Consider the following 19155-nt stretch of genomic DNA (forward strand, 5'->3'; position numbering starts at 1 on the left):
AAAATTTCCATTACCAGAAAGTTCTACTGAAAACAAACATAAAACTCCACTGTCTTTATACCAAGCGAAACCTAATCTCCCTGAAGCTTCCTTCTCCTTGGGCCTAATTACTTACTTAATTACTGAACCTTAATTCTTACTCTTGTGTACGTGGAACCACTTCCCTCACCTCAGGAAGACTAGAAAAACAACCAGGCTGGACTTTGTGGGAAACAGTTAGGCCCACCAGTCATTAATAAGGGAATGGACTAAAGTCACTATTGTTTAAAAATTAAATTATTAAATAAGCTTACATTTAATGAAATTCAAATAATTTAAATGTCTTATTATATAATGAAAATAAAGTACTTTTTTTTTTTTTTTTTTTTTTTGCTTCCTATGCCCCAAATAGACGACCTGACAATCAGCAAGAGACAATAAAGAGAACCTTATAGGCGGGGCGATGGCTCAGTCAGCAAAGGAGTTCCTGGGCGAGGTCGAGCACCTGAGTTTGAATCCCCAGGGCCCATGTGAAAAGCTGGGCATGTGCACACTAGTAACCCAAGTGCTAAGGAGGCAAAGCCAGAAGGACCCAGGAAACTTGCTGTTCCCCTGAGCCATTCTCCAAGTCTATCTAAACGTGTAAGTTCCGGGTTCAGTGAGGGACCACGAAGGTGGAAGGCTGGGGAGACGGCTCAGCAGGTAAGTGCACTGGCTAAGATGTGGGTTTAGTTCCCAGCACTCACATGGCAGCTCACAACCAGGTGGAACTCCAGTTTCAGGCTATCCAATGACCCTGGCCTCTGCAGGCACCAGGAATACACATGATACACATACATACATACACACACACACACATACATACATACATACATACATACATACATACGTGCAAGCAAAGGACTCATGCACATAAATTAAAATTAATTTTAAAAAAGAAAAAAGTGAAAACAAGACAGAGAGGGCTGAGGCACCTAACATCAACCACTGGCCTCCTCATGCATGCACACACAAGGTATTAAGGGAGGATATAAATGAGATGCTGCTTAGTGAATGAGTTAGTGTATAAATTAGAGCTTTAATGTTCTGTAGGTGTCACTTTAAATTCTGAGAAATAAAACATCACACTCAGTAGTTAAAACTTAGAATTTTACTAGACATCCTGGTTAAAGCATTAGCCATAGATTTCTTTAGTGTTTGTTCTTTGTGCATTCTTTTTGTTGTTGTTGTTGTTTTTTTGTTTTGTTTTTCGAGACAGGGTTTCTCTGTGTAGCCCTGGCTGTCCTGGAACTCACTTTGTAGACCAGGCTGGCTCTGCCTCCTGAGTGCTGGGATTAAAGGCGTGTGCCATCATGCCCAGCTCTTTGTGCATTCTTAAGACAGGCTTTATTTATGAGGTCTGGTTAATTAGATTCTGTTTAATTTCATGCTGTGATTAAGCCCATAAGATGTACCTGTCTGTTGTTTAAGTAAGTATGAGAATATACTTGTCTTTAATAAGAAACATGTTGTAGTTCATTTAACAAACAAAAACAAACCCCCTTTCTATGATAACCGTAGCCTTTGACAAGAACAGCTAGGCACTCATCAACACATCAAAGGCAGCGAGGGCAGAGACAAGGATACTGGCTTTACTGCCCTCATGAAAACCCTAACACGAAGCGATATTCATCTAATTCCAATCTGGGAGGAAATAAAGTCCAGACTCAAAGAGAGGTCAAGAGCTTGCAGTTTCCAGCTCAGAGCTGTTTCTACTGCATTTGTCCTTCAATGTTATTTAAGAATCTTGTTTTGCCGGGCAGTGGTGGCGCACGCCTTTAATCCCAGCACTTGGGAGGCAGAGGCAGGCGGATTTCTGAGTTCGAGGCCAATCTGGTCTACAGAATGAGTTCCGGGTCAGCCATGTTTTATAAGAGACATTATAAATCAGTAGATGGAATTTTATTTACAGTCATGTAAGAAAAAACTAAGAGATAGTGCTTTGTTACACCAACAAATGAGTGTGGAAGAGGAAGGAGGATGGTGTTAGCAATACTCTAAATGAATTCAGTTCCTCAAAGGAGGAAATAGTAAAATAAGCAATTATCTTTTGCATTTACAAACATAACCTGTTTAGCAAACATCAGCTTTCTGTAAGAGAATTTCCAGGCCAATTTCAAATTCTTTTGAAAGAAAAGAATTTTCAGTGACTTGTGAGGATGGTATGCATAAGTTTAACAAAAAAATCAGAGATGGAATTTAAAAACCAAAGACAGTCCAAGTGTTACCAGGTTAACAAACTTTGTTACAAACAAATTCTGCACTCATTCAATCATTCATTCAATATTTATTTATTGAGGGCTTGCCATATGTTTAAGGCCAAAACAAAATGATGACACTATTCACTTTCATTCTTTATCAAAACATGGCCAGTAATAAATATAAACAACAAATTAATATAATAATAGTGATAATAATAATAATAATGAAACAAAATTTATTTTGGATGGCTGCAGCAAAACACACCGGGTATAAGGCTCCTTACTTCAATTTCTGCACATTCCACCCGGCTCTCAATTATTTCCATACACTGTCTCTTAGCTGGTGGCTCTTCACTGATGACAGTTTCTTCAGCAATGTCTGTTGCTGGTACTGTCAATACTAAAATGAAAGGGAGGCACAGGTTACATCACTCTCCGACAGCTACGAGATAACGTCTCTATACAGTTGATGCTACTCTCCTGTAGCACGCAGCATCAGGCATTTCCAAACACTGCTCCTCTATGAAGAGGTCCCTGCTGGTTCCCTTCATTTTCTCACTGAAGCCCACTTACTGTAGTGCTACTGATGGCACTCTTACACATAATATACTCATCCACACAGCTGAATGGTCAAAGTAATATTAAAGATGCATATGTTAAGAGTATCCTGGGCACCTGCTGACAGAATTGCTTTTATTAGTTTCTTGCATATTAGTCTTACAATAATTTGTGTAAAGACAACAAATACCCATGGGAGGCAAACAGAAAGCACACCCACTCGAGCACCAACTCCATCTTTTCTCAGCACACAGCTATCTTCGGCCTGCTAATACTGTCCCTGAATACACACAACTGTGAACACTGTAGCAGTGTCCCTGGTGAATCTGTGGGCACTGTTTACATTTTTGATGTTTTCATATAAACATGAACATACAGAAAGCACATACCCTTGCTTTGCAGAGCAGTGTAGAACATATTTGACAGCCATGAAGAAAAAAATTTAATTAATGTTTTTAAGTCACAAGAGAAATTACCACTGTTTTCTAAGACTATCAAAACTTTTCGTCAAATGGAGCATGGTGAGGAACTCAGGAGGCAGAGCCAGGCAGATCTCTGTGAGTTCAAAGCCAGCTTGGTCTACACAGTGAGACCCTGCCTCAGATTCCTTACTAAAACATGGCCAGCAAGATGGCTCCTCAGGTAAGGGCACTTGCCACCAAGCCTGACCTGAATTCAATGGCTGGGATTCATGTGGTAGAAGGATGCTCTCTCGTGCATGTGTGTTGTGGCACACAGTTTCCTCCCAACAAGTAAATAAAGGTAAGCACTTTTAAAATGTTGTCAAAACATGAAAATTTCTGTAACAAAGGTAACAAATTTAAAAATAGTGAAACTTGTAGCACAATGTATGGTAATATAAAACATTAGAAATGGGCCTGGAGAGGTGGCTTAGCAGTTAAGAGCTGCTCTTCCAGTGGCCCTGGGCTCAATTCCTAGCACCACCTGGCAGCTTCCAACGGTCTGTAATTCCAGTTCTAAGGGATATGACACCCTCTTCTGGCCGCCATGGGTACTGCAATCATATAGCACACATGAAAATATGCAGGCAGGTTCTCATACACATAAAATAAAAACTTACAATATCAACTATACCAAGAAAATGTTACTTCATTTTATTCATATCATATTATATTTATAACAAGAATGGAGAAATTCTCTTTCACTGGACATGATACAGGGCATGTTAGACATTTTAAATTATAGAGGCTTTAACAGTTTACTATTTTTCTTTTTCAGAGTTTTCCTAATTCTTTGCTCTAGCAACATTAACTTTAGAATCCATCTGACTAGTTACAGAACTAAAGCATGTCCCTCCTACCCTCCCATCTGTCAGTAAAAGCTGTAACCTTCAGTAACCTAGAATGATTATATTTGGAAGCAGGGCCCTTCAATGGAATCAAGGTAAAATCATGAGCTATTCTATCTCTGTGTCCTTTTGAGAGAAGATAGGACACAGCTGGAATGCAGCTATCGACAAGCCAAAGAAACCTGCTGACACTTGATGTTGGACCACGAAAAGTTCATGTCTATTGTTTAAGTTACAGTTTCTGACACTGTTACTAACACACTAGCATTGCTTTAATGGCATATTACATTTACTCAGGAAGAACTGAATGTTCCTGGACACAGAGTCTCCCATTTACAAAACATGAGTTGACTTGCATCTGCTCATAAATAAAATCAGTGCATTCGTCTAGTGTCTGGTTTGAGAGATCCTTTTGTTTAATCCAGTTCGTATGTGTGCGTGTGTGGTGCACGTAAATGTTTACATGGATGTGTGCATAAGTATGCCTGGACATTTGGAGACAAGAGACTGACATCATGTTTTCTTTGTTCATTCTCTATCTTAAAAAAAAAAAAAATTGTGTGTAGTGGCGGATGCTTTTAATTCCAGCAGCCAGGGAGAGGTGGTTGCATCTCTGTGAGTTCCAGACCAGACCAGCCTTTTTGGCACAGGGTCTCACTGTGTAGTACTGGCTTCAAACTTGCTATGTAGAGCAAGCTAGCCTTGAGCTTACAGAGATCTGTCTACTTCTACCTGAGTGCTGGAACTAAAGGCACTCAGCACTACACTGGCCTGATAGCACTTTAAATGTGGAACTTTCAGCCTTCGGGTTACACTAAAACTGTCTGTTACTTCATCTACCTTGTAAATCTCTGTGGTTCCCATGGTGGGTGGGTAGGGAAAGTGTATACCCTGGCAAAGCCCCTTCTAGTCCTGTTCTAGATAAGCCCCAGGTCAGCTTTGGGGTTTTATTGTTTTTTGAACAAAAAGGTTAATTTCAGACATCAAGCTTATTGTAAACTTACAAACACACTAAAGCATCGTCCCTAGAAAGTTAGGCTGAGCATACTTTATCAAAGCAGCAACTTTTCTACAAGGCTATAAGTGAATGAAAGATCTACCCTGCCCAGAATATTTAATTGATTTCAAGTGAGAAAATGAATACTATTTTTAAAAGTTAAAACAAAAAATCTGGCAGCTGCTTTTTCATGCTCTTTGGGGACCTAAAATAGCCACAAGGGCTCATAGTTCCTATGGTAAAGGGACATGCATCTGGGTGTGGTAGTACTAGTGTAAAACTGAACTCAGATATGTAGATACAAGAAAATCAGGAATTCAAGGCAAACCTCAGCTACACACTAACTTTGAGGGCAGACTCAGCAATATGAGATCATGTCTCAAGAAAAACACATAAACAAGTGACAAGAACTTTAATCCATCTGATTTTTAAAAAAATCTTAGTAATTTGATCAATGGAAGGAGGCAATGTCTGTACGAGGCTTCCATGGAGCCCTCTAGATATGAAGTCAGAGGCGAGGAGACTGGCCAGCCGACTGCTGCAAACCTACCACTGGCTAACACATAAACATGTATTCAGAAACCTAATTCTATTTCAAAGAGTGTGACACTGAGCTTTTGTGGAGTTAACTGGTCACAGAAAACCTAAAATAGCAACTTTATCATGACCGATTAACCACATAATGAACACTTCATGGATACCTAAGCTCAGTTTCATTTTCAGATTCTTTATCATAGCCAGGCGTGGTGGCGCACGCCTTTAATCCCAGCACTTGGGAGGCAGAGACAGGTGGATTCTGAGTTCAAGGCCAGCCTGGTCTACAAAGTGAGTTCCAGGACAGGAACTATACAGAGAAACCCTGTCTCGAAAAAAAACAAAAACAAAACAAACAAACAAAAAAAAAAAGCAAATTCTTTATCAGTCATCATCAACTTTTAGCTTCTGGAATGCTCTCTACTGACTGACATACCTAAAACCTGCAGTCTACGCAGCTTGCTCTCAACCTGATACCTACAGATTTTGCTTGATGGCCACAAAGGCCATTTTGCTCCACTTAAAGCACTGTTAACAGGATTTGCTTTGTGGTTCTTAATACAATTGAATAAAAAGTCTACAGAATACAACTATCCATATCTTCTCCCCAATTTATTAAAAAGATAATTTCTATCCCCTACCTTAAACAGTTTATAGTTATGAATTAAACCTCGTCATTCCACCTCATAGTGGGTACTGACAGTCCTGAGGGAGGGGAGGGCACTCAGAGCCCAGCATGTTGCCCAGTGCCATGAAAAGCACCTCCAATCAGACAGCGCTTTCGTGAGCTCACTACTAGAAATATATCAATGGAAGATCTGCTTTCAGCAAGTTATAGAAAATGTTTAAAACAAGCCTGAGCTAGCCAAAGCCACTGCCCCTGCACGTCCACCAAACAACTTTCTAAAGATAAGGTACTTCAAGCACAGCCCAAAGGTCAACTGCCAGGCAAGGTGACTGCTGGACGTCCCAGGGGGGAAGCAGAGAGGTGTGCCCCAGCACCTCCTTCCTGACACTAGCAGGGTCACCTTGGTCACCAATGACCATAGACTTCCTTTTGTCAGTCTTTCCATGGAAACCCTGGGTCATAGTCATTGGAAGCAACCATGTCCTGAGAAGTAAAATCCAGTCTTTCTAGCTTCTGGAGAAAGGTTTGTAGATGCTGCTCTGCTTCTTCCTCCTCTGTAAATAGGAAAGCTTTGTAGCAAGGGCCCAGCAGTACAGCAAAGACTTGCTTGGGCTCATCAAAGGTGGTGAACAGTCAGCTTGTCATGGCTTCCTTCAGCAACTTTAGCATAGTGTTGGTATGATATATCCACCTCAACTTTTCTAGTGAGGCTGTGGATCATGTAGACAACCTAGCTCAACACAGAAACATAGGTGCTCACCTCTCAGCACACTAGATCAAAGGATCTCAGTGTGTAACTGTGCAAAACTAGCACCCTGCTAACTGTTCTCGTGTCTCACAGGCATTCAGGCCTGTGGAGCATGTTCCGCCTGAATCAGCTGCCACAGCAGCTCACACTCCTGCAGTTCTACTGCTCTCCCTTGTACTCTCATGGCTGGTGGACCTGCAGGCATAGCTCCCATGCACTGTTCACCAAGTTCTGCACTAGCTTGTTCACAGCCAGGTGCTTCCTGTAACTGAAGCACTTGCTCCACACTTGAGTGCTGCCCTCACTCTTCATCTCCACTCTGTTCAGATGCTTAGTGACCATGACGACAATCTGGATACTGATGGAGGTCACCTAGGCATCCCAACACTAACTGCCTCTGAATGCTGTCACTGCTGCAGTCACAGTCAGTCTGCTGCAACACATCTAAAGGTACTTAACTCTGATGGCACATGCAATGAGGTGTGGATGTGAGGTGGATATAAGGTGGCCCAGTGAGCTGTAGGATCAGGTACTATCAGGTCTGGCTTTCTATCCATATTCCACAGATGAAACAGACCACACCACAGTCATATTCCTTCATAATTATTGGTTCCACACTACCAGAGTGAAACCTGGAAAAGCTGTGCCAGAAGCAAAAATCAAGAACTCAAACAACCTGTTAAAGCCAACACTGCCTACAGAGTATGGACTAAAAGCCAAGGGCTATTGTCTCAGCTATGAGGCTTGTGGTTTCTTCTGTTTCTATAATGGGGTAAAAAGCTATAAATTCTTCAGTGCGAGGTCCCTGAGGGAGAAGGCTCCTGATGGCACTATATTCCAAAAGTGTAGCATGGTCTCTAAGAAGCTCGTCTTCAGTGTGTGGATAAGGAGCTAAGGATATCTCAGGACGTAGCCTGTGCCCAGGCATGGGGATCCTCTTGCCCATATAGACAGTCTGACCAAACACGTCATGCTAGTAGAGTTTATATGAAACAGAAAAGCAGTTCCACAGCTTTGAAATGTTCTTGCTATTAATAGAAAATATAACTTGATTTTTTTCTGACCATCATTGGCAAGTCAACTAATTTGGTAGACTTTCCACAGAAGCCCAAGTAGCAAGTGATAAGTTTGCCACAGTTGAAACTAGATTGTCCCTGGTTACTGAATACCTCAGGTAGTGTCTGTTCATCGATATGAAACAACTGATGCCCACATGTCTCTTACACCCTCTTCTGGTAGCAGCTTATAGTACTGACACATTGCCTTGAGACCATCTGTGGGAGCCAGTGAGATACCAGACTTCTGATTTCAGCCTTTGTCATGACCTAATTCTGCTGGATCCCAGCACCCAATTCAACCCTTCTAGTATTCACACCAGTCCACTGCTGCTCAGAAAAGCACACTACCAAAGCCCAGATGAGACTCATAAGAAGCCAATTCAGGTATGTCTTATAGATATATCCCTAGGAGTCACATGCAATGGCAGATTCTCAGCCAGCTTATGCTAGGATTAGAAGGCAGAAGAACTCTAGTTTTCCTAAAGCTGGTAAGGCAGGAATCTCTTTCAGAAGCATGGTACACATGTATGTGTGTGAGCATGTACACAGAACAGCATGTACACACAGGAACAGGATGCCATGTGTCACATCTGCCCTCCTGTAACCTATAGAGAACTGTGCTGTCAAATATGCCCATATCCTTCATGTACCTCCCTCTACTGAATTTGTTCATATCTTAAAAACAGTTGATCTTGGAGGTGTCAAAGGGCAACAGGTAGAAATGTTTTGATTGGTCAATCTATTCCTGAATCCAAATGTGCTCTCAGCACCAAAAAGAAACCTTTTTCCAGAAGGGACACAGACCTCTCCATTACTGGTCAAGGGATAGATGTTAGGAGTATTTCTGGAACCTGACAGGTTAAAGGTGTAGTGCTAGGTCCTCACACACGCAGGCTACAGTGGAAGCAAGAGTGGAGAGGAGGGGAAGGAGGGCTCTGATGAGATCTGTCTTCTTGACTAAGCTGATGGGGTGCATTCACTTCATGTGTATGAGACAACTTGTACTCAACTCTGTTCACGTTCAAACTAAGTCTTACATGCAGCGTGTACATACTGCTTTTGTGTACATACTCCTGTGGTGCTCTTGAAGATGCCTCTGATTTTAAGGCATTCAACCTGGGGTTCAGCACTGGGTCATGGTTTCCATGGCTATATAGTGTACTGACATACCAGAGAACAGGACCCCAGTCACCCTGTGGTCAACAGATTGGTGTTCTCCAAGCTTCCTAATGCCTACCTGTCTCATGTCTCAGGCTCAGTTTTAATGTTTTCTTTTCCATCCTCCCAGTTCGACTCAACACTTTGTGGCTTGGCTATAACTGCAGTGCAGGCTTCTGGTCTTACATACTAGACCCCCGCCATCTTGACAACAGGAGCATCCTCTTGTATTCTTGTCTCCAAATGTCCACAGCTCTGCCTCTCAGCTCCCCACATCTCTCAAGCTCTGCAACCTCAACTTGTACTTTTAGTAATTTCTCTTACATGTTATTTTTGAAATTCTCAGGATATCAGAATTGCATAAAATGGTCTAGAAAATTGTCCAATGCTTACTCTCAATAATATGTGTATTGTTTGTGGCAACATTTAAAGTTCATTTTCCAAACAGAATACTTTGAGGTTAATTCCGTCTACTGAGTGCTCATACTAAGCTAATTTTGACTAGCCCAAATAAATAAAAATCAGAGAATTATAACCATTGTAAAAGGCTACACAAGCATAATTCGGGCACATGTGAGTGTCCTGAGCACTGAACACAGACAGACTTCCTGCAGACATCTGAACTCACCTTGCTGTCCATCGGGCATCGTCACAATGATGGGCTGACCCATCCCACTGGTTGGTATGGAGTGCAAATTCCCCAGCTGGATTCCATCTGTAACTATCGTGATGACTTGCTGACCCCCTGAGCTAACTACTTGCTGAATTGCACCATCCACAGATTCTGCGGTAACCACTTCCTCTGTGGCCACTACTAGAGGTGGGGAAAAAGCAAAAAAAAAAATATATATATATATCATTGAACATGAACAGAAATTCATTTTGCTTTGTGTCTCTCAAACAGAGTAAGTTTTACATGGTTTTTAAGTGGTAATGTAGACATCTATATAAGTATCTGATTGCAAGTCTCACAATTTATAATTGATAAATTTGAGTTCCAGCCATCGTTTTAGGACTGTATTTTAATAACCTTTCTTCTTCTTCACTTCTCTGTTGCACTTCTTTCCATGAAGTATAATAAAAGATCACTTTAGGTAATAACAAAGGCTGTATCTACTTCTTAATAAAATTACACAATTCAAAGGAGAACTTTATGATTATACTCTAGACATATTTACATATTAAAGGATATGAAGAACAAACAGGACTCCCTTTGGACTGAGTGAACAAGGACACTTTAGTAAGCAGCAAACAGATCTGGCACTATACGGCAATGTGTAATTCAAAGTTTGCATAAACCAAGCCCTAAAATAAGCTCTCAATAATTTCTAAGAGGTGCATAGAGAATTCTAACCGTTAGAAACTTTGCCTTTGCCTTGCCTAAGTAAAACAAAACAAAACAAACAAACAAAAAACCACAAGTTAATACTGTCAAAAGTCCTTTCCCATAGCAATTCTACACCTATCTAAAAACAAAAAAGATGTGTGCATAAAGAAATGTTCACTAACATCCTAACAGCTTTACTGTAGCTACTAAACAGTAAAACTAGAGATAACCAAATACTTATTGGCAGTAAATAGACTGTGGTCATCATACAATGGTATACAAGTCACTAAAATGCTTATGTGTAAAACATGAGTATAAGTAACAGAACAGCTGTAAGCAACGGAAGACAAATGCACTGTCTGCCTTCTGCTGCGAACTAAGCAATGACTACACTGGAGTGAACGTTTCAAACCTCCATAATAACAACACACTTAAAAGGAATGAAAGGGTTTTTTACAGAAGAGTACACTAATTAACACAGGAGTAGGAAGGACTAAGCAATCACAATTTTAATAGCTGACTCAAACAAGTGTCACTAGTAGGTGGCAAATGCACTGGTAAACTGTTTTGGCGATCAGGATATCGATGTGTTCCCAAAGTATCACATCAAAGATTCCTAGCATGAAATGAGAGATGCATCTGTCCACAACTGGTTTTCAAAGCAGATCCGACAAAAGGCCTGGCTTCAATCCTACAATGGTGTTACTGGCTCACAGGGTTACAAAATAAACCCAGGAAAACCCAAAATGCAAACAAACCTTTGAGTGTTCTCATGATTTTGTTTGCCTTAAGCAATAATTATGCTTTGTTACCAAGCACATTAAGATGATTTCAGGAAACTAGTCATAAAACAAAATAGAGAGCACAAAATAGCAATATATTTAATAAAATAATTATGAAAGCCTTCAGTACACTATTGCTTTGATTTCTTTTTAAATATCCATATGAAAAAGAAACACTCACTGGTTGAATACTAACTACAAGTACTACTATTTAAAAGCTTTGGCATACATAAGACACTTCTGAGATCACATAGTCAAGGCTCAACCCAGGAACTTTGATCTCTGCACTGTTAGCAGTGGCTGCCATTAAGATAATAGTTCCTGCCTTTCATCTAAAAAGCTCTTTTAAGTTGTGTGATGGTAAAATATTTATGAAAAAATTAATAGGAAGACAATTATAGAAGACAAAGTACACACACCAAAGCTAAAGAACAATCTAATAGCCAAATGTTGGAATAGCTAAGAAAAAAGCAACCTTAAAACTTTACAAGATTGCAGATATAAATTGTGTGCATGTGTGGACAAATGGACTTAATAAAAAGTAGCTGTAGCATCCTAACTTCTCATTAGTGCACTGTAAACGTCAGGCTGAAATGAGGGAAGGCAGACAGTGGTAGTGCCTTTGAGGCTAAGTCACCATGCCACAAGCTGAAGGAAGGTTAGAAGAAAACATCCCTCACAAAGTGCCAAGACTGAACACTTTCATGTAGAAATAGTTACAAGAAACAGAAATGACGTCACAGAAAAACCTAGCAGTTTGAAGGTAGAATCCTATAATCTAACCTGAGATTAAGAACAAAAAAAGCAAAACCAAAAGAGACTTGACCCAGTCACTTCTCCCTAAGACTGAAGTCTCATTACCCTATTTTTGAACAGACCAAAAATATAATATATAAAAGTTTCCTAGTGAAAACTTCACTTTGAGAAACAGAATTTTCAACCACCACTAGACACTTCATATCTTTCAAATACATCTAACACAAGTTTTTAAATACAAAAAGAAGGAAAATTATAGATTTCTATTTGATTATACATATAATTGGGTCACAGAGAAGAATACAACTAAGCAAAGAAAAGTTGTAGGTTTACAGGCTAGAGCTACAAAATAAACGCTTTCTGAAAAGCTATTGGGGTGCTGTGTGTGGTGCATGCGTGTGCACACTCACATGTCTGCACCCCAAGGAAGATGCTAAGGCAGGTTGTAAGGTGTATGTGTCTACCTTATTGGCTTAAAACAAGGCCTCTCACTGACCTGAAGTTTACCCTTTTGCTAGACTGGCTGGAAAGTCAGCTACAGGAATCTACCTATATCTGCCCTCCCAATGCTGGGTTACAGGTCTATGCAGCCCTACCTGGCTTTTTATATGGGTGCTGAGGCTTCAAACTCAGGTCCTCGTGTTTGCAGAACAAATGCTCTTACCCAAGGAGGTAGCCCACGAAAACCCCATACCTCAAAAAAACAAACTGAGCATGTACCAACTAAATCTGAGGCTGTTATTTCTTTACCTGGTATGTACCTCAGGAGCATACCTCCTGACCTGACCTTCCGCTCCGTTCATATTGGATTGCTCTTGCCCTTGTAAACCCATGATCTGGCAAGGTGGGACACACGACCACACTCAGGGGATGCTGAGCAGTGGGTGCTCCACCCTACCTCACGTGAGGTGAGCACCATTTCATTCCACTCTAGCCCTGTTATCTTTCAGCCTCTGTGAGCACTGCGACCTGCAGTTTCCTTATTAAGGATGGGATCAGCACTTTGCCTCTTTCTGGTGGCTGACACAAAAATAAAAATCAGAAATAGTAACTTTAATTAATAAGATATAAGCAAGTAACAGGAAGTGTAGCCAACCAATTCTGAAAGAACTGCAGAGGTGAACACAAATTATAAGTAGGACTCTTGAAGAAAACAAAACACTGCAATAAACTCTGAACAGATTTCTTAAACAGGATTCAAAAGTACTAAGCCCAGAGGGCTCGACAGAGTGAAAGAGTCAATGCAGAAACCTCCCTTGTTCTCTAACCTGGAGTTTCTGAAGAATTGGACAATGGGGCAGAAGCTTCAGCTAAGGCAGCTAACGTAGCTAATACTGACGTAGAGGAGTTTCCAAACTGAACAGCAGATACTCCTGTTTCATCTAGGAGAGAAGAAAACAGAATTCACATTTTAGGGTGTTTAATCCCATGTACCCCACTCATCTTCCAATCTCACTAAAGTGTTAACCAACATCGGAGAGCATCAGTTTGGGAAAGGTAACACTGTTTTACACCATGTAAGACTGCCTTTCTTTAGATTCGTTTATCTTAGCAAATGGTTTGTAAATAACTAGGAGACCAAAAGAGTGGATGGTACTTTTACCCTCATTCTCCAACAGTCCTTCCTTAAACTGATGAATACCTACTAGCTTAACATCCTAACAGCTATCCTACATGCATCTCAATACCTGCCGCCTTAGATACCAGACCTGTGAGGTTCACCACCCCTCCGGGTCCAATGATGAACTGTGGTGTGGCAGCGTGTATTGTCACAGTGTCAGGACTCTCCGGGTTGGTGTTGATTTGGTTCTGCATAGCAATCTAGGGAACAAATTATCACGGTATTTTCAGAACTCCAGGTAGCACGTCTGGGACAGGTTCTCAATGTAGTATATAAACACACACATGAAGAAACAGTCTCTCAGGAAAGCCCCACAATGCAATGGGAAGATGACAGTGGATCACTGAGAGCACAGCAGTAAGTATAGGGATGAGCCATCCCCTAAGGCCTTCTGTGGAGACGGCAAACCTTGCTAAAGGAGAAATTAGTAAGAATCTCATAGATTCTTACAGAAAAGGTATGCAACGCAAGATAGTCTATTGTTCTGTAGAAGTATTTAAATTCTTTCTATCACATTAGGTAATGCATAACATGACATATTAAAGTATGGCATCTCCATTTAATTATTCTCAATCTTTAAATCTCAACTCTTAAATTATATTCCCAGATATGAAAAATGAAAGTCAAGGTACGACTCATTACTTCCCAGCACGTAACACATCTTACAATAAAGTTGTGAACGTTTAATAGAGTCAGGTAATCTTAGAGAGTCCTACTGAGAACAGGAAAAGAAGACAAGGGAAAAGTAATTCCAGTTACCAGAAAAGTCAACCATAACTATATCTACAAATAGTTGTTTCATTTTTATAGATGGTAAAAAGGGAAAGAAAGAAACCAGAATAATAGACTCTATCACTTATATCACAAAACCTTGGCAAAGTTTTGCCACTTTTAATCAGATGTGTCTGTTTTGGTAGCTACTGCTTTTTTGCCACTGAAAGCTTCAGCCATTTTGGAGGTGCTGAGGGAAGAGACAGGGTGTGGGGGGAGAGGGGCTGCCTGGGGAAACTCCTAAAAGCTGTACCACTGGAAAGAGATGAAAGGGGAAAAGATCATCTTGGTAGAATGGAAACCAATGTCAAATCAGCTCAGTCCTTAAAAAAGACTGAAGTAGAGCTTTGCACTCACTCCTGGGCATCGAAGCCCCACAAATGAAAATCCTGCTCAGCGAAACATACCACTTGCTACATCCCAACTAACATTTTTTAAAATGTAAATATATCAATGTTAGACAAAGTAGGTTTAAAATGAAGAGGGGGTTCAGGATGGTTCAGTAGTTAAAAGTGCTCACCATAGAAGCTTGAAGACCTTAGTTCAGTCCCCAGAACCCACGTGAAGACTAAGAGAGAAGCGACTCCATCCACAGTTAACTCTCTGGCCCACATGTACACCCAACCCACCCCCAACATCATGCATGCGCATGCACACGCGCTCGCGTGTACGTACACACACACACACACACACACACTAAATTTTAATTTTTTAAACAAAATTTAAAAAGAACAAACTATATCACACATCCAGGAGGTACTAATTTCTTTATAAAGTAGTTTACAATGGTTTTGATAAAACATGATATTCAGATGTGCAAAAAAAAAAAAATAATTAAATGTCCAGAAAGGGAGCTCAGAAACTGAAAGCACAGAAGGTAAGCGCCTTCTCTAACCTTCCACTGTACAGACAGTAATGACCAGAGAAGTGGAGAGAACATGGCCATTCAAGAAAACTGAGCCCAGGAGGAAAAGCTGTAAGACAGCTAGCATCTGGCTGCAAGCTGCCTTTCATGGTTTCTTAAACTCAAAGCCAAGTTACCTGTAATATCTCTGCTAAATCTTCATTTCCATTGTCTATTGAAATATCAAATGCAGTTTTACAAAATTTACTCTGCGTGTGTACATCAGCACCATATTTGATTAAAAGCTCCACCACCTCTTGATGATTATGTTCTGTTGCCCAATGCAGAGCTGTCATCTTTAACATATCCTTTGCATTGACGTCAGCACCATGCTAAAAGATATTTCAAAATCAGTAATATTTCAAGATAGGAAATATAAAGAATCCCTGTATGAAAGCACTAGCCACAATGCTTTTAAGCAAGTAAAAGCACCTGTTAATTTTGGGGGGAGAGATATTAAATACATGTTCAGTAATTATCAGTTATCTGCCACTTAATCATTTTTCTATCATGCTGATTTTCCCAGCTACTTTTCTTCTGAGTTCTTGAAATAAGATAATTCTGCGTCTAGTACTCGGATAGGGGCACACAGAGCTGAAGTGGCCTACCAGGTGAGGGGCAGCACTGAGTTTGTCTCCAAAACTCTTTAATGGTTTATGGTGAGTGATCTCTTACAATTAAATATATGTACCCTTTGCTTTCCAAACAAGAACAACCTAAGGAATCAGAGAGAGCTGTGTACGGCACTGTCACATACTCAGCGTGCTGTAGCCAGCGAGGGTACGCGTGTGCTTTACAACACAGTTCAATACAACACAGAATATCAAACAGCTCAGGAAGGGTTCCTGCCCTGCTCTGCTCTCAGGCTGAAATGATAATGCTTCCATCCACTAATTAAATATCAACATGAGTCTGTACTGTTTAACGTGGCCTTAAAATACCTAGGACTACATGAGATTTATACCATACTCCCTTGCATTTCTTTCACCTAAGTTAATCTACAAGCTAAGTTAAGCTACAAGCTTTTATCCTTAAAAGCGGTCAAGCATAATATATTGCCACTCTGCTCCAGCATCTTCTGTGTGACCTTTTGACATTTACACGACTGAAGACAAACTCGCATTTAATTACTTATTAATCTGCTTGCTAACCATCCAATACTAACCTTCCCTGCATAAGGACTCTGACTGTATTAAGGCAAAGCTGTAGCTCTTCACCCACAAGGCTGACTCTCAATGGTTGACTCTTAACTGAGAACACACCTGTGGCTGTTTTTCCCTCCAAAGAAAACCTTAAGGCAATATTCATTTGACAGACTTACATGCATCTCTATCAATACGCTCTATCAATAGTCAAACAAAAAGTGGGCACTTAATAAAACTCATCTCCTTTCTCATCTTAAAATGTTCTTGTGGGGTTTCGATTTTTTAAAACCTCAGTCCAAAAAGAAAAGACATACCTTAAGCAAAACTTCTACTATGTTGGCATGGCCCTCAGAAGCCGCCATGTGCAGTGGTGTCCGGTCCACTTTGGTCCTGGCATCTCTACTTACACCGGCTCGGAGAAGAACCTCTGTGGTAGAGAAATGCCCATACTGTGCGGCCAGATGAAGTGGAGAAGTTCCCAACTGTAACAAGAAACACACGCATGCATATGTACACACACAAAAAAAAAGTCCGGTTTTTTAGTTGCTTCTAATACAATTCTACTACAAACTATTCTATATTTTTAAACAGTGAAGCATATTCCATTATATACATAGTAATTCAAACATCAAAAGAAATTACTCAACTCAGGCTTATCTTCATAGAAGTCCTCACGAAGTCCCATACATGTATTAGTGTGGGAAAAGTCCTTTCATTCACATTCTCTTCTTCTTGCTCCTCTCCCTTGCTCTACTTTTATTTTAGACAAGGTTTCAGGCCTCAAACTAGAGATGGTGTCTCAGCCTCCTAAGTGCTGGGATTATAGCATGCTTAGCTCGTTGTCACTAACAGACGACTAGAACTGACTTTAGTAACAGTTAGCGCTAAGGCAGCTAAGCTCAGTGACTACCATGCTGCACTTCCAGAGGACCTGGATCCACTCCCTGCACCCACTCGGCAGCTCACAACTGTTTATAACCCAGGTCCAGAGGATCTAACACAATTATACAGACATACATGGATGCAAAAACACCAATGCACATAAATAAACAATTGTTTAAATAGTTAGAAACAATTATGATCTGAAAATGAAGAAATTTACATCAGAGGCACATATCTAAATAGATAAAATTTAGCTTACATTATAATACATGCATTAATAACAAAAAAGCCCACTAACTCTGATTGCCAGTCAATAATGTTAAGAGATATTTCACCATTATCATAAAATTTGCAAATTTGTCACTGTTAAGCAGCACCTCTGGCTTTTTAATTTTAGATTTATTCATTTTACTTTATATGTATGAGTGTTTTGCCTGAATATAATGGAACATAGCCCCAAGAACTAGGGTAATAGACAGTTGTGAGTCATCAAGGAGGTACAAGGAATTGAGCCTAGGTCCTCTGCAAGAGCAGCAAATGGTCTTAACCTCTGAGCCATCACCTCAGTTGGTTTTTTGTTTGTTTGTTTGTTTTTCTTTTTTTTTTTTTTTTTTTTTTTAAGATTTATTTATTGATTATATGTAAGTACACTGTAGCTGTCTTCAGACACTCTAGAAGAGGGAGTCAGATCTTGTTGGGGATGGTTGTGAGCCACCATGTGGTTGCTGGGATTTGAACTCTGGACCTTCGGAAGAGCAGTCGGGTGCTCTTACCCACTGAGCCATCTCGCCAGCCCCTGTTTGTTTTTCAAGACAGGGTTTCTCTGTATAGCCCTGGCTGTCCTGGAACTCACTTTGTAGACCAGGCTGGCCTCAAACTCAGAAATCCGCCTGCCTCTGCCTCCCAAGTGTTGGGATTAAAGGCGTGCGCCATCACACCCGGCTTAATTCTGTTACTCTTAAGACTTTTTCTTTTTGGCTCACAATGAAAGAAAAAGTACATATAACATGCATACTAAAGTCCCCCACATGTTGCTCCCTAATCACAAGCCCTTCCCTTGTCCCTCAGGAAAATGCTATTCAAAAAAGGAATCAGTTTTACTATGGATGTGTGTGGTACGAGTTCAGGGACCTAAACCAAGGGCATGCTTTCACAGCAAGCATTTACCACTCCCATCTCCCCAGTCCCTAGTCAGAATTGTTTGACAAGCATTTCTTTGTTTTAATTTGTATCAGTTATAATCCTTAAATGGTATTCTTTGTTCTCTGTTTTGAAGTTTAAAGTCCTACCACGTGTTCTTGTGACTTGTCTACTACTTACTATGTTTACAAGATGCATTCATGTTAGTGGCCAAGAATGTAGTGCACTCTCTACAATAGTCCACTCCAGAAAAGCCATAACTAATTCCACTAATCAGCTGATAAATACTGTTTTGTTCCCAGCTTTATTATAAATATTTCTGCTACACATGGTCTTCTAGTAACTCAAGCACATAAATAAAATTTTCTTCTGTAGTCTAGAAGCTCAACTGCTACAAAGAGCATACACATGTTAAAATTTACTAAGCATTGTCAAGCTGTCCTCCAAAATGGCTAAATCAATTCACCTTCTTTTGATCTCCTCACCAAGGTTGCACTCTAGACATTACTTCACTAACCTGGTAGATGTGGCAAATAGCTTCTGGCTTTATTTTTCATTTACTGAGCAAATTGAAGACTGCTTTGTATCTACTGGCCGTTCGAACTTTATCTTGGAGAA

At 40.4% G+C, this 19155-nt stretch overlaps 1 protein-coding gene and 1 pseudogene across 27 annotated transcripts in view; both read right to left on the reverse strand.

Annotated features, from left to right (window-relative positions):
• Positions 1 to 19155, reverse strand: part of Gabpb1 (GA repeat binding protein, beta 1) — a 55529-nt gene that overhangs the window by 7819 nt on the left and 28555 nt on the right. For 6 of the 27 annotated variants that reach the window (NM_001271468.1, XM_006498757.4, XM_006498755.1 and 3 more), the window contains 6 exons: positions 16830 to 16997; positions 15508 to 15702; positions 13784 to 13895; positions 13343 to 13456; positions 9838 to 10023; positions 2504 to 2619 (listed from right to left, as the gene is read on the reverse strand). In NM_001271468.1, the coding sequence (NP_001258397.1) occupies positions 2504 to 2619; positions 9838 to 10023; positions 13343 to 13456; positions 13784 to 13895; positions 15508 to 15702; positions 16830 to 16997 (891 nt within the window). Of the gene's footprint in view, positions 1 to 2293; positions 2620 to 9837; positions 10024 to 11022; positions 13457 to 13783; positions 13896 to 15507; positions 15703 to 16829; positions 16998 to 19155 lie in introns of those variants that run through there. The other 21 variants (NM_207669.2, NM_001271467.1, XM_030247522.1 and 18 more) reach the window with 12 other exon arrangements.
• Positions 6416 to 9237, reverse strand: Gm18720 (predicted gene, 18720; annotated as a pseudogene).

The sequence above is a fragment of the Mus musculus genome, chromosome 2 (genome assembly GCF_000001635.26).
Source record: "Mus musculus strain C57BL/6J chromosome 2, GRCm38.p6 C57BL/6J".
NCBI classification, from domain to species: domain Eukaryota; kingdom Metazoa; phylum Chordata; class Mammalia; order Rodentia; family Muridae; genus Mus; species Mus musculus.